Raw genomic sequence first — 15981 nt, 5'->3', positions numbered from 1 at the left:
CTCAAGCCAGAAACCTTATACCAAACATAGTGAATCCAGAAATGAAAAATCACTAATGCAGCCAGTTGAACTTGGATTTCTGGATTTATCTTCCCCAAAAGAGAAAGACGGAGAAACTGACCGGATTTTGTCTCAGCATTAAGCTTCCTTACCTTTGTACACCACACTTTTCGAGATTCCCTAATCCCTACCCAATTACTGTTTTCTCAATCATTAGAGCAAGTACCATCCCTCATATTAAATATAATTAATCGCTGATCTGATAAACAGCCGAGAGCTCTAAATTCACCCCAATTCCCCTCGGGGGACCGGCAATTCCATCCGTCGTTCCATAAACAACAAAACCAAAAGCGTGCGTGGAAGGCACAATATTTTGCTCTCCCGAGTCGCTCCTGCAACTCCCGAGCCGCCCCACCTGTTCCCTTAGCCCCCGGGGTCATTAGCAAGGTTCCTGAAGATCAATTAGCCCTCCAACTTGGCAACCAGGAAGCCCTGCTAATTTGCAAAACACCAAGAGCGAACAGCCGTAAACAAAGCAACAAAGCGGGGGGCGTTAATAGGTCGCTGGGGAGCTCGGCTGTCTAGGGAGGGTCCTCCGCACTCCTCCGGTGAGCCCACCTCCCAGCACTTGGGGAGGGAGGCACCGGTTCCCCCCACTCCTCCTGGCTGGTCCTGGATGCAAATGTAGCCACAGAGGGAACATAGACACACATAGCCTGCCCGGCCTGAGTCCAGGGGTTCCTCTTAAGCCTTCGCTCTGCAACATGGCGGCATCCATGTGCGTGCCCAATCTTTTGAGTTCAAAAGCACATCAGAGTGCAAGGATCTGGATCCTGCAAAAGCTTGGTGTGAGAGTTATTTTTTTCGAAAGAGAGACTCTAGAAAGAGTGCAGAGAAAAACAACAAAGATGATGGAGGCTAAAATATGTGAAGAACGGTGGCTGGAATTCAGTTTAATTCCAGTTTAATGAAAAGAAAGGCTAGGGGTGACATGATAGCAGTCTTCCAGTATTTGAGGGGCTGCCCCAAAGAAAAGAGGGCCATCTATTCTCCAAAGCACCTGAAGGCAGGACAAGAAGCAACTGATGGAAACTAATCCTCAGTTTGGTTTAGGTCTTTAGGAGGATTTGGGTTTGTCCAGTAGAGGACTAGGGATGAGATGATAGCATTATTCCAGTATTTGAGGGGCTGCCACAAGGAAGAGGCGGGCAAATTATTTTCAAAAGCACCAGAAGGCAAGACATGAAACAATGGATCAAAACCAATCAAAGAGAGAAGCAACCTGGAATTGACCAGAAACTTCCTAATAGCGAGGACAATTAACCAGTGGAACTGCTTGCCACCAGAAGCTGTGGCTGCTCCATCACTGGAGGTTTTTAAGAAGAGATTGGACAGCCACTTATCTGAAATGTTATAGGTTCTCCTGCTTGAGCTGGACTAGAAGACCTCCAAGGTCCCTTCCACCTCTATTCTGATTTTAAGCAAAGAGAAAAACAACCTAGAACTAAGGAGGAATTTCCTGATAAGGAGAACAATTAATCAGTGGAACAGCTTGCCATCAGAAATTGCAGGTGTTCCATCACTGGACGTTATGAAGAAGAAATTGGACAACCATTCATCTGGAATGGGATAGGGTCTCCTGCCTTAGCAGTGGGTTGGACTAAGACACCTCCAAGGTCCTTTTGAACTCAGCTATTCTGTTAGTATCTGTGAGAACAGGTAGGACAGGTGTGTCCAACTTTGTCAACATGGCTGGCTGGGGAATTCTGGGAACTGAAGTCCCACACATCTTAACGTTGCACGGTTGAACATCCCTGATAAGGAGCAACATTCACCAGATTCCCCTCCCACTCACCTTCTATTTCAAAATCAGTCCCACAGCTGCACAATTAAGACACACCGACCCTTCCCCCTCCTAAAACTGCAGTGCATTTGTGGGCACCGGAACACCCTTGTTAATAAGATTGGTTTACAACTGCGTAGCCATGAACCATCAGGAGGAGCTTGGTGGCTCTAACTTTATCGAAAGGCGCAAGCATTTGTCAGCTCCAGCTCTTTTGGCTGGAAAAGCTTCACCCGAGAAGCTCAGGGTGAAAGCTTTTCAGTAAGAATTTCTTGGACCGGGAAAAATATGCAATCGGGAAACGCCTCCCGATTTTGCTTGCACACTGAAAGTGACACAACAACTTTCACGCAACGCCAGGAATGAGAAGCACCTGGATAGAATGGAAACCCAGCAACCTGCAAGGCGCTTTTCCTACAATGTTGACATTTTGGGGGACTTGAGGATCTGTGCATCACCTTCTCATTGTGTAAAGAAGGGTCTCAAATCTGTATTATTTTTTAGCTTTCCTTCCTTCCTTCCCTCTTTCCTTCCCTTTTTCCTTTTCCCCCATTCTTTCATCCCTCCCTCTTCTTCCTCCCACCACCCCTCTCTTTCTCCCTCCCTCCCTCCTTCTCTCTCCCCCTCCCTCCTCCTTCCTTATTTCTCTCTCCTTCCTCTTCCTCCTTTCCTTCCTCTTTCTTTTTCTCTCCCCTTCCCTATTTCCCTCTCCTCCTTCTCCCTCCCTCCCTCCCTTTCTCTCCCTCTCCCTACTTTCCTCTCCTTCCTCTCTTCCCTCCCTCTTTCTCCTCCTCTCCCATTTCATTCCTCCCTCCCACTTCTTCTTTCCACCCTCCCTCCCTTCCACTCCTCATTCCCTTCTTCTCCTTCTTTCCTCCCTCTTTTCCTCTTCCTCCCACCCTCCCTCCCTTCCACTCTTTCTTCCCTTCTTCTCCCCTCTTTCCTCTTCCTCCTTCCCTCCCTCCTTAGAAGAAGTAGGTGCACTCTGAAAAATGGCTACTTTTGCCCCCATCCTCTTGGAGTGATTCTGTATTTCCAAAGCCAGGACTGGTGAGATTTGACCAGGTTAAAACCCTTGCAATTGTGGCTCAGAGGAACAAACTTCCTACAAACCATGACTGCAAATCTGGGTTAAAATGCTCCTCATTGCTCTTAATTTAAGCCACTTCCCTAAGGCCACATGAACCAGGTGAATAGGAACAGCAGAACTATCAATTTAAATTAGACCCAAAAGATTAATTCTGGACAGTCTTGTTATTAATTCAGAACGTTGGACAATTTTTTCTGCAACAAGTCAAATGTCCAAGCAACCCAACGCTGGGCAGCTAAACCCCTTTTCTGAAATCTAAAAATGGTTGTGGCGTGGCTGCTTTGTATTCTTCGGTTTCTCCATTTTCCCCCTTTGGTTATGTGCAGCAGGGACCTTCTTCAGTCACAGTCATGGTCTTCATTTTAACTTTTTTGACCCCTGTCCAGACATCCTCCTGTTTCTAAGGTCCTCCTTAATCTCACCCATGACCAGCTGTGTCCCTGCCACCATGCCTGAGCATGAACTTACCTGCACATGATCTCGTGAGTTAACAACACGCGACACATCTCTGGGTTCTTATCTTGACCTTCGTAGATGATGGCCTGCAATCAAAGAGGAGACACAACATTAGGAAGGGCCCGGATAGTTGCAGACCTGCTGCAGAAGAGCATGTGGCCATTCTGGAGAGGGCTTCAGTTCTCAGTATCAGTTAAGCCTTCCTTCCTTCCTTCCTTCCTTCCTTCCTTCCTTCCTTCCTTCCTTCCTTCCTTCCTTCCATCCATTCAACATTATAGGTTTTCCTTCCTTCCCTCCCTCCCTCTTTCTCTCCCTCCTTCCCTTCTCTTCCAGTCCTCCCACATTCTTTTCCTTCCTTCCTTCCATCCAAATTTTGTCTTTCCTTCCTTCCTTCCCTCCCTCCCTCCCTTCCTCATTCTCTCCATTTTCCTTCCTTCCTTCCTTCTTCCATTCCTTCCTCATTTTTCCTTCCTTCCTTCCTTCCCCCTTCTCTTCCAGTCCTCCCTCATTCTTTTCCTTCCTTCTATCCAAATTTTGTCTTTCCTTCCTTCCCTCCCTCCCTCCCTCATTCTCTCCCTTTTCCTTCCTTCCTTCCTTCCTTCCCTCTTCCATTCCTCCCTCATTCTTTTCCTTCCTTCCATCCAAATTTTGTCTTTCCGTCCTCCCTCCCTCCTTCTTTATTCTCTCCTTTTTCCTTCTTTCCTTCCTTCCTTCCTTCCTTCCTTCCTTCCTTCCTTCCTTCCTTCCTTCCTTCCTTCCTTCCCTCTTCTATTCCTCCCACATTCTTTTCCTTCCTTCCATCCAAATTTTGTCTTTCCGTCCTTCCCTCCCTCCTTCTTTATTCTCTCCTTTTTCCTTCCTTCCTTCCTTCCTTCCTTCCTTCCTTCCTTCCTTCCTTCCTTCCTTCCTTCCTTCCTTCCTTCCTTCCTTCCTCCCTCCCTCCCTCCCTCCCTCCCTCCCTCTGTTCCTTGCTGAGCACCCTTGACTTTTCTCAGTTGGGGCATCAGGAGAGTGAGGCATTTCTGTCCTGGACAGCCGCACCTCCACCAGCTTCTGAGAACATGATGGTTACTTCCCAGTAGACATCTAAGTGCAATTAGGTGCCTTTTAAGACTGTGAACTTCACCCCTTGCATGTAGACGTCTACAAGGAGGCAGCCATCGTGTTTCGGAGCTCTTCTCCAAAGCAGCAACCCATCATCTCATCTTGCTTGTCTTCCTGCATGTAGCCAACTTCCAGGAACTGTCTTGCAGCAGAGAGAAACCTGAGGGGAACCTTGTAAGGTGCACCAGTCCCAACTATATATAGCCTCAGTCTAGTACTCGGCTCTAAAATGAAAACTGGATTGCCGTCAATGTCAACTCGTAAATCATTTCTATGCCTGTTTCCGAGTTGCCAGAAAAAGGAGGGGGGGAAGGACTGAGGGAGCAGGGAGGCAGGTGAAGGCCAGAAGCACATTCCACGCTTATCTTGTGGAGATTGTAGCCTAGGCTACGGGATCTTCTGCCTCCAAAAATCCTTCATTGGAGAGTGGGATTGATGACACCCAGCCCATGAAGTGCTTTGTTGGAGAATATGATTCATGACAAACACCCTCGTTGTAGGCAATTTTCGGAACACTCGATTTAATGCAATGCAATTTAAGACCGTTAATGGCGGCTCGGCCCACTGGCTGCAATTTACCCATCGCGTTGAAGAGAACTTCCAAATGTAGTTGTGTTTGCGCAACTGCCAAAGCTTGTTTGACTTTAACTGTGGGGGGGTTTTTTGAAGAGGGGAGAGGTATGTAATATAAACAAGGTGCCTTGTGCATATGCCACACTTGCAGTTGATTGAGACATTGGTGTATTGAGGGGATGCGGCAAACAAGTTAACTCAGGAACAAAATTCAGCATGGCTGGATTACTGAGTTTCCATCTAACCTGGGGCTTGCCTTGAAGACAACTTAGAAAATTCAACACACACTGTAGCCAATGTTCCCCTTGACCAGTCCTGGTTCTGTCACATGAGGTTGTGGTTGCAGGGGGATCTAATGGCTATTGCTGAGCTGGAATTTTCTGCTTAATTCCAGGTTGCTTCTGCCCTTGGTTAGTTTCCATCCATTGCTTCTTGATTTGCCTTCTGGTGCTTTGGTGTCTTTGTAGGAGCCCCTCAAATCCTAGAAGACTGCTATCACATCACCCCTAGTCCTTCTTTTAATTAAACTAGACACAACTGTTCTTTTTGTATGTTTGTATCTTCCAGTCCCCTAACCATCTTTGTTGCTCTTCTCTGCACTCTTTCCGGAGTCTCAACATCTTTTTTGTGTTGTGATGAACGAAACTGGATGCAGTATTCCAGTACTTGACTTACAACCGTTCTGTTTAGCGACTGTTCGAAGTTACAACAGCACTGAAAAAAGTGACTCACTATGATCGCTTTTCACACTTACAACCATTGCAGCATCCCCAGGGTCTATGTGATCAAAAATTCGGACACTTGGCAACTGACTCAAATTTATGACGGTCACAGTGTCCTGGGGTCATGTGATCCTCTTTTGCAACCTTTTGACAAGCAAAGTCAGAGGGGAAGCCAGATTCACTGAGCAACTGTGTTATTAACTTAAGAACTGAAGTGCTTCCCTTAACAACTCTGGCAGGAAAGATTGTAAAATGGGGCAAAATTCGCTTAATGACTGTCTCATTTAGCCACAGAAATTTGGGGCTCCATCGCCATTGTAACCCGAGGACTACCAGTTAATTCAAATAATGCCAGGGTTGGAGAACAGTTGGATTTCCTGACTGCAGAGCCATCTTTATTTTTATTTTTTTAAAACGGAGCATTATTCTCTTCCTTCTTTTCATTTTAACATCAAGCATAAAGTCAGACCTCTGGGAGAAAATCTAGGGTTCAAAAAAACAAAAAACAAAAAACCAGGAGTTGGATACTCCTTGGTGCAAAGTAGGTGTTAAACACCCGCTGCCCCATCTGGGCTGGGTGCTCTTAACACCCAGCCAGGAATCTGCCTCTCCACTTAATGGTGTTGATTAATAAGATGGAAAGTTAATGAAGCATCTTCAATTATTTGCAAGAATTAATTCCCTGGGACTCCTTTTCCAGAGCGAGCTCGTTCAGAGTGTGCAGATTCTGAGAGTGATTTGTTTTTGCCTCAAACGGAGACTGGATTGCATTTTTCCTCCACTATCCCATAGGTCCATTTTTCCCCCAAGAGGCAACTGGACTGTCTGGTTTTTCTTTGAAGATGTTTCGCTCCTCGTCCAAGAAGCTTCTTCAGTTCAGAGCTCAGAACTGAAGAAGCTTTTTGGATGAGAAGTGAAACATCTTCAAAAGGAAAAAAAAAAACCAGAAAGTCCAGTTGCCTCTTGAGAAAAAAAAAAAAAAAAAGCATCTTTGGGACAACCAGAATCTTCATAGCCATTTTCTTCCACTACAAAATTTTAGGATAAGGCCTAATTTTGGCGGGGAAATGATCAAAAGTTCTGTCTTTTCGTAACATGGGTTAATGGGAACATTTAATTTTATTTGATCCTGGGTAGATCAAAGATCATATGTTGCGATGATTTGTGGTAAATAGGAAACCGTTGTATTTCTACGAGTAAAATACAATACTGGTAGTCCTCAACTTACGACCACAATTGAGCGCAAGATGTATACTGCTAAGGGAGAAATTTGTTAAGTGAGTTTTGCCCCATTTTACGACTTTTCTGGCCACCTTTGTTAAGTGAATCACTGCGGTTGTTAAATTAGTAAAATGGTTGTTCAGTGAAACCGGCTTCCCCATTGACTCGACTTGTCAGAAGGAAAGGTCATAAAATGGAAGCAAAACTCACTTAACAACTGCCTTGCTTAGCAACGGAGATGTTGGACTCAGCTGTGCCCATAAGTCGAGGACTGTCTGTACAGTTGAGATGGTGGGAAGGCCATATCTCCTTGTGAAAAGAAGCTGTTCATGGCGGCTTCCTCCAAGTGACAATTCCCAGTGTCCTTTCGAGGAGCTTGTGATGGGCGTTGTGGTGTGTGTTTGTGTTGTGGCCTGCCGGTGGCTGATGGAGCTGGCAGCAGAGTTGGACGGTAGCGAGGAAGTTGGGGAGGAACCTGGGACAGTCTTGGAGGCTAAGGAAGGCTTGGATGAGGGCTCTGCATCGGAGGCAGAGATGGGGCCAGGGCAGGCTGGCAGTCACCAGCTGCCTTCGGGCTCAGACAGCAGTGAGGCGGGGGAGCTTCTGGAGGCGGTTCCCAGCCTGCGCATACACAAAGTTAGCAGAAGACAAGAACAATTGAGAAAGCAGGGTCGACTCCAGAGTAAGGCCACACCTCAGGGATGACTGGCCCCTTCCATAGGACATAAAAGAGGAGCGAAGGGGACGTGAGCCTTTGCAGGAAGCAATTAGTTCGTCCGGTCAGTTCAAGTTTTGAAAAGTTCTACTTGACTCTGTGTCAAGTTTGGCCTTGCCCTACGTCTGCAATTCGTTCTCTGGCAGCATTCCAAGTTTGATAAGGTGGGTGTTTATCAACATTCCCCTGAAAGACTGTTTGCCAAGCCTTGCAGGCTGTGAATGAACGTAATTCACAGCCGTTGAAATAAAAGAGGTTTTGCCAGAACTAAGATTGTGTTTTATGCTTTCTAAGGAAGCCTAGGTCAGAACAGTTTGTTCTGAATCCCAGACCTATCAACTCTGAACCTTTTAAGCCCAGCCAAAGACATGTTACAGATGCTTCCCCATAGCACCCCAAGCACAGGGTGTTGTTACCTGCTTGGACATGGAGTCAATGAGTCGTACGTAGAGATCTTGCTCAGTTCGAAGCCCTGGGAAAAAGCAAAGTTAGTTTAGAATAGCGTATCTCGACTTGGCGACTTGAAGATGGATGGACTTCAACTCCCAGAATTCCCACGCCAGCTGGCTGGGGAATTCTGAGAGTTGAAGTCCACCTCTCTTCAAGTTGTCAAGGCTGAGAATCACAGCACAGCAGCTCAAGACAACCATCCCTTTTTTTTAAATGCTCACAACAACCCTGCAAGTTAAGTCTCCACGGTGTTTAACCCTCTGACTCCCCAGCCTGGGTCTACACCAATGGGTTTCAAACTGGGCCATTTGAAGACATGTCAACTTCAGCTCCCAGAATTCCCTAACCAGAATTCCAGGCTGGGGAATTCTAAGAGTTGAAGTTCTCTTTTTGTAAAGTGGCCACATTTGGGGAAAACGTTCTAAAAGTTTAAAAACTGGACTGAATGTCTATCATAACTTGGCATTCAATGGTGCAAAATGTTTTTTTTTTTTAAGAAGATGAGTGAGCTGTGAAAAGCAACCAAGATAATGCAAGCAGGGATGCAGAACTGTTTTTGCCTGCTTTGAAAACAGAATAAGTGAGTAACAGAATTGGAAGGGACCTTGGAGGTCTTCTAGCCCAACCCCCTGCTCAAGCAGGAGACCCTGGCCTAGACCATTCTAGATAAATGGCTGTCCAATTTCTTCTTTAAAACCCCCAGTTTTGGAGCACACAAAGCTTCTGGTGGCAAGCTGTTCCACCAGTTAATTGTTTCTCACTGTCAGGAAATTTCTCCTTAGTTCTAGATTGCTTTTCTCCATCCATTGTTTCTTATCCTGCCTTCCAGTGCTTTGGAGAATGGCTTGACTCCCTCTTCTTTGTGGTAGCCCCTCAAATACTGGAACACTGCTACCATGTCATCTCTAGTCCTCTTCTTTATTAAACTGGCCATACTCCTGCAATTGTTCTTCATACGTTTTACCCTCCAGTCTCCTAATCCTCTTCGTTGCACTCTTTCTCAAGGCCTAGATAGGTTTCTTACAAATGCTTTAGACCAGGGGTCTCCAACCTTGGCAACTTAAAGACTTGTGGACTTCAACTCCCAGAATTCCTCAGCCAGCTCTGCCTTGACAGTCAAACTGAAGCCAACATCTCAGCCTGTCCTTAGCTGGCTGAGGAATTCTGGGAGTTGAAGTCCACAAGTCTTAAAGTTGCCAAGGTTGGAGACCCTTGCTTTAGACAAGCTTTACTTCGAATTTTGCAAGAAGTCCAGAGTTTGCTTAAAAGAGGAGACCCCAAGTGATGATCTCCAGCCCTGTGGGATGAGTTGAGGGGGGGGGGTGTCCTTTCTTCAACTGCTTGCAAATATACCTTGCAAACTTCTGAAGCCACCATGAACTCTATCCTAACTATTTGACTGCAGGTGGAAGGTCAAGACAAAAGTTGGATGAGCAAATGTATCTCAGAAGCTTCCATCTTCTGAGTAGTCTTCACCACAGCACTGAACTCAAGTTGTAGGGTCCTTACCGTTACTGTACAGCAACTGCAGCCGGTAGTGAATGCCGTTGTTGGTTTTCTCTCCATTCTGCTCCTGTCAGGAGGAAAGGAGGAATGAAAAAAAGCCACACGATGGATATTTTCCTCCTGGTGTTGCTCAGGGACATGTTCAACCAGGAACAGCAGGCAAGTGGGAGATGCTTTTTCTTGGGAGGTACAAGAAGCTGGAAGGGGAGTGGATAAACTGGGATTGTCTCCTGCTTTCTGAGTCTTGGGGAAATCCCTGGTCTTCCTTTTGCCAAGATGGGGAGTTTGGGAAAAGAAGAGGGCGGGGATGTCTTCTTCTGAAGGTGCCTCTTGCAGAAATTAGCCTGGGGTGCAACCATCCTCTTCTTCTTCTTTTCTACCTCCTTCTCTTACCTTGACATCCTGTCCAGGCTGACTCATTCCTGAGCCTCCCCCCCACCCACCAGTCTCTCACTCACTTTGTCTTTTTCTTTGTCTCTTTCTTTCTCTTTCCCTCTCTCTTCTCTTTCTTTCTTTTTCTTCTTTCTCTTTCTCTCTCTCCTTTCTTTTTTTCTCTCTCTCTATTTTCTTCTTTCTTTCTTTCTTTCTTTCTCTTTCTCTCCTTTTCTCTTTTCCTTTCTTTTTCCTTCTTTCCTTTCTCTCTCTCTTCCTTCCTCTCTCTCTCTCTCTCTCTCTTTCTTTCTTTCTTTCTTTCTCTTTCTTTCTTTCTTTCTTTCTTTCTTTCTTTCTTCTCTCTCTCTCTTTCCTCCTCCCTTTTTTTTATCTACCTCTGTCTCTCTGTGTGTGTGTGTGTGTGTGTGTGTGTGTGTGTGCATGTCTATAATATATGTGTGTGTGTGAAAATCTAGATGGCACTCCTCAAATATGCCCTCAGTGCCCTACAAATATCGTCTTTATCAGATGAGGATTTTTACCCAGAGACCATCTAACTGTATGGAAAACTAGATTTCTAGCATGGAGTGGAAGTGTCATAGTTGATAGTTTTAAATAGCCATTTATACTGCACTAAGCAGCTAGTTTGACAGAGTGAGCAGAGAAGGAGAAAAGGGCCGTTTTAATCAAAGGGATTTTACTGAGCTTTGTTTCTACTTGAAAACAGATTCTGGACTTTTTGTAAGAAACTGAAAAAAAATGGAACTTGGATATTGATGATTACAATGGTTTTGTTATTATAGGAATAGCTTAAAAATTTGTGAAGTGTAAAGCAAAATGTTACGGTTGTGGGGTTTTTTGCATTTTACTGGGCTGAAAAAGTCAGGAGTCATGTTTTCTCTCTCTCTCACTTTCTCTGGGTTTTCTAATGTTTGGGTTTATTTGTATTTATATCTTGGAATGACACTTAATAAAATGTATTTAAAATATTAACCTGGTAGCTTTGGATGAAGGCTTAATGAAGAAGAATTTTCACTTTCTCTTTTTTAAAAAATAGATATAGTTTATAATGTTATAAGTCATAATGATATCTTGCAGCAAAATTCCCTTTATGCTATTTGAGATTCTCGGGTATTCCTGCTTGCCACTTATTCCTGGTTATTTTTTTCTTTTATATGCTGGGTCTCCTGTGGCTTATCTTTTCCTTCCTCCCCCCCACCAAAATGTTCAATAATAAAATAAATACATGAATGAAAAAAGCGCTCAGGGAGCCATCAAGGATATTTTCAATTTTACTCCAACAACCGTCTAGCTCTGCTGCATTCTGATGACTGCTGGGGAAAAAATATCGAAATAACTGCAACTGGAAAGGTTGGAGGATATTCTATCCTGACTATTTCCTGTGCGTGTGTGTGTTGTGTGTGTGTTTGGGGAGACATTTGCAAAAACCAAGCATGAGTTTGGACCTTACTCTGTCCTTCTCCACAAAGTCGATGAAAGACGTCCTCTCGATCTCCACTGGCTGTCCATGGCGGTCGTACATGGCAAGCACGAAGTGGAAAAAGTTGGATTTCCTGAGGTTAGATGGTGGCTGTTTTTCAAAGTGGGCCCGAGCCAGCCCAATACCACTGTGGGAGGGAGAAAAGGGAGAAAAAAAGGTGTTTAAGCAGCTGCATAAGCACACCAATGTGCCTACCGTCCCTGTCCTACTGTTTCTTTTATATATATATTTATTTTTCTTATATGTATCGATGTATTCATAACTATGTTTTTACTTATACCCATTATCTTGTAAGCAATTGACAAATAAAAATAAATAAAAAAATCTGCAGGGGCTGAGCTCATCCTCCCTTTCTATGCCAAAAATAATAATAAAAATAGAATAACAGAGTAACAGAATAGCAGAACAACAGAGAAACAGAATAATGGAATACAGTAACAGAGTAGCAAATAACAGAGTACAGAACAACAGAACAGCAGGTAATAGAATAACAGAACAATAGAGTTACAAATAACAGAGCAGCAGAAAACAGAATAGTGGAATAACAGAATACCAGAGTAACAGAGTAACAGAACTGCAGAATAACAGAGCAACAAATAACAGAATAGCAGAATAATAGTATAGCAGAATAACAGAATAACGGAATAACTGAATAACAGAATAGCAGAATAACCAACTAACAGAATAACAAATAACAGAATAGCAGAAAAATACAGAATAGCAGAATAACAATTCAAAAGGTTGGAAGGGACCTGGAGGTCTTCCAGTCTATTTTCTTCCGCAGGTAATCTTTGACATACAACCACAATGGAGTCTGCCCATGTTACCTAGTTAGATCATGAAATGTCTACAAGAAAAGAACCAGGCTCAGAGAGCAAACAAGGACCCCGCAGCTCCAGAGAAGTTTCCAATCTTGGAACATTGAGAATTTCAATCCAGAGAAACACCTAAAGGAACATCGGGGCAGGCAGGGGTGCAGGGGGCAGTTTCTTATTTACACACCAGGTTTCATTCCTCTGAATGGCATCCTTTTGGGTGCACAACATTATGTGCCTTCCATTATAGCAGAGGGCAAAATTCACACCACATTTAACAACTTTGCCATGGGGAGCTTGAGGAGGACAAATTCTCTGTACCCTCCCTCCAAATGCAACTTCATCTACAGGTAGTCCTCGCCTTACGACTACAATTGAACCCGACATTGGTGTTGCTAAGCGACACACTTGGCCAATGTGTTTTGCCCCATTTTAGGACCTTTCCTGCCATTGTTGTTAAATGAATCCCTGCAGCTGTTAAGTTAGTGACATGATTGTTGAGTGAATATGGCTTCCTTTGCTTGTCAGAAAGTCACAAAAGGGGTCACATGATCCCAGGACAGTGCAACCATGATCACATGACCACGGGGATGCTGCAAGTTGTAAGTATGAAAAATGGTCATAAGTCACTTTTTTTTCCAGTGCTGTTGTAACTTTGAATGGTCATTAAATTGTCACTAAATGAACAGTTATATTTTTAGGCCTGGCTCTGTATTTGTCAAGCCTGGAACTGCAGATTTTCTGCAAAGAAAGCACATGTTGGTGATATAATAATCTCTGCCAGTTGGGAAACGACCACTGTGAGCATTTCAATCCAGACAACAAATGCTTTAAACTCCTGGGAACTATAATCAACACTTTAGACACCTGGACTTGTACAGAAATGAAAAAAGCAGGAATTTCAGCCGCTTTGCAACTTGGCAAAGGTAATATTAGATATAAAGGAAATTTACTGCATTGGTTTCATTTATTTGGGGAATTAAAGTACAATGCCAATCTGCAAAACCCATCTGTGAGAGGGCTGGAGGGGGGGACGGGAATCATAAATGAAGGAGAAATTTTAGGAGATTAAAGGAAACCTGAGACAGACCCAGCTGTAGGAAACAGCTGTCTGGAAACCCAAAACCCAACTGGGGTCTGGTACAGGTAGTCCTCGACTTACAACCACAATTGAGCCCAAAATTTATGTTGGGTAAGCAAGATAGTTGTTAAATGAATTTTTCCCTATTTGATAACCTTTCTTGCCACTGTTATTAAGCGAATCACTGCAGCTATTAAGTTAGTAACCTGGTTGTTAAGTGAATCCGGCTTTCCGATTGCCTTTGCTTGTCAGAAGGTCGTATAAGAGGAGCATGTGACACTGCAACCGTCATAAATATGAGTCAGCTGGCAAGCGTCCAAATTCTGAACATGTGACCCACGGGAATGCTGCAATGGTCATAAGTGTGTAAAACGGGCCCTAAGTCACTTTTTTTCAGGGATGCTGTAACTTTGAAGGCTCACAAAATGAACTCTTGTAAGGGCTACCTGTCGTTATCTTAGAAAGACTACATATAAATTTTCTAAACAATTAAATAAATAAAATGTTAACCAGCCCAACTTGTAGAGAGGTTGATGCCTATAAAAGTCTTCAAACCTGAACACTGCAACACAAGAAACAGACCCCAAAACAGATGAAGAAAAATGAAAAAGATAAAATTCCTCTGGGATTTTAGAATTCAGACAGACAAGCTCCTGCCACAAAACACTCCAGACTTAACAATTGTTGATTAGAAAGACACACACACACACACACACACACACACAAAAGTCTGGATAACAGACGTGACAGTAGCAGGAGACAGCAGAAGAGAAGAGAAAGAACTGGAGAAGGTAACAAAATTCGGAGACTGTGGCAAAAGCAAGCAAAGGTGGTACCAGTAATAATAGGTGCCTTGGATGCAATCCCAAAAACAACTGGAGCACTCCTTGAACACCATCGGCATTGACAAATTCACCACCTGTCAATTGCAAAAGGCAGTTTGGCTTGGAACAGCTGACATCCGATGACATACCTTTTGTTAACTCAAACAAGCACATCTACCTATCCCAGGTCCTTGGGAAGGACTCCATTGGTGGGTAAAAATGCCAAACCCAGTCCAAACATCTGGCTGACTGTGTGACCAACCATGATAAAATATTATTCAGATTATTCAAGGAGGGAGAGGGGGAGGGAGGAAGGAAGGAGAGAAGGAGAAGAGGAGATAGATGGGAGGGAGGGATGAATGAATGAATGAATGAATGGAAGGAAGGAAGGAGATAGGGGGAGGGATGGAAGGAAGGAAGGAAGTAGAAGGAAGGATGAGAGGAGATAGATGGGAGGGATGGAGGGATATGGATAGATAAATGGAAGGAAGGAAGGAAGGAAGGGAAGGAAGGAAGGAAGGAAGGAAGGAAGGAAGGAAGGAAGGAAGGAAGGAAGGACAAGAGGAGATAGTTGGGAGGGATGGAGGATAGGAGAAAAAGAGGGATAGATGGAAAGAAGGAAATAGATGGGGGATGGAGGGAAAGAGATAAAGAGGGAAGGAAGGAAGAGAAGGGAGGAAGGGAAGGAAATGGGAGGGATGATGGGTAGGAGAAAAGAGGGATGGATGGATGGAAAGAAGGAAGGAAGGGATAGGGGAGGGATGAGAGTAGGAGAAAAGAGGGATGGAGGAAGGAAGAAAAGATGGGGGATGGAGGGAAGGAGATAAAGAGGAAGGAAGGGAAGAGAGGAAGGAAGGGGAAGGAGATGGAGGGTTGATGGATAGGAGAAAAAGAGGAATGGATGGATGGATGGAAAGAAGGAAGAAAGGACAAGAGATAGATGGGAGGGATGGAGGATAGAAGAAAAAGAGGGATAGATGGATGGAAGGAAGGAAAGAGGGAAGGATAGAAGGAAGGAAGGAACTAGATGGGAGGGATGGAGGGAAGGAGAAAAAGAGAGGAATGAAAGGAAGGAAGTCTTCTTCTTTTTTTGGTCCAAAGCAAGCGACAGAAGTAGTGGCAATAAGAAAATGTATTCAAATTAAGTCAATCAGTTAAAAGGGAGATGATTAATCAACCAGGAATTCTTCCACTGGCCCTCATTTTTATGCATTAAGGTGTTTTGCACTGGCGCATGAGCCTTGATACGAACTGAAAACTCCCTTTTCATCTCCCCCCTTTTTTTTGAAACCACCCAAACTTCCAGATATGTATTTCAGAATGACAGAATAATAGTAATATTCTGTCGTTATTATTATCCGTACATTATCAGTAATAACAGAATAGCAATATCAGAGTTGGAAGGGACCTTAGAGGTCTTCTAGTCCAACCTCCCCTGTTCAAGCAGGAGACACTACACAATTTCAAACAAATGGTTGTTGTTAAGATAGTTTAAATGTATCGGTGGAGTTGTACAATCTGCCAGAACACACAATTGTCGCTGATTGATGGGAGAGAGCTGAGGCAACCTGCGCTGTGATAGGTCGCTGTGAGCAAAAGGGGGCGTTTCCTTCTTTCCCGCCTTTTTCTTCTGCGCATTCAGTGATTTACCTCATGAGGATGTTCCTGGGTGGATTTTACCTCATGATGCTCCTATCTTGACTGATAT

The 15981-nt window shown here is 44.2% G+C and overlaps 1 protein-coding gene across 5 annotated transcripts in view; it reads right to left on the bottom strand.

Moving 5' to 3' along the window:
* Positions 1-15981, bottom strand: part of LOC113428725 (transcription factor COE3-like) — an 81960-nt gene that overhangs the window by 50921 nt on the left and 15058 nt on the right. For all 5 annotated transcript variants that reach the window (XM_087962616.1, XM_087962612.1, XM_087962613.1 and 2 more), the window contains 4 exons: positions 11524-11680; positions 9684-9747; positions 8141-8196; positions 3402-3475 (listed from right to left, as the gene is read on the bottom strand). In XM_087962616.1, coding sequence (XP_087818742.1) covers positions 3402-3475; positions 8141-8196; positions 9684-9747; positions 11524-11680 — 351 coding nt within the window. The remainder of the gene's footprint in view (positions 1-3401; positions 3476-8140; positions 8197-9683; positions 9748-11523; positions 11681-15981) is intronic.

This window comes from Notechis scutatus, chromosome 4, assembly GCF_049901735.1.
Source record: "Notechis scutatus isolate UNSWTSFEM ecotype Mainland chromosome 4, rNotScu1.2, whole genome shotgun sequence".
Taxonomy (NCBI): domain Eukaryota; kingdom Metazoa; phylum Chordata; class Lepidosauria; order Squamata; family Elapidae; genus Notechis; species Notechis scutatus.
This window is presented reverse-complemented; position numbering and strand designations above follow the sequence as displayed.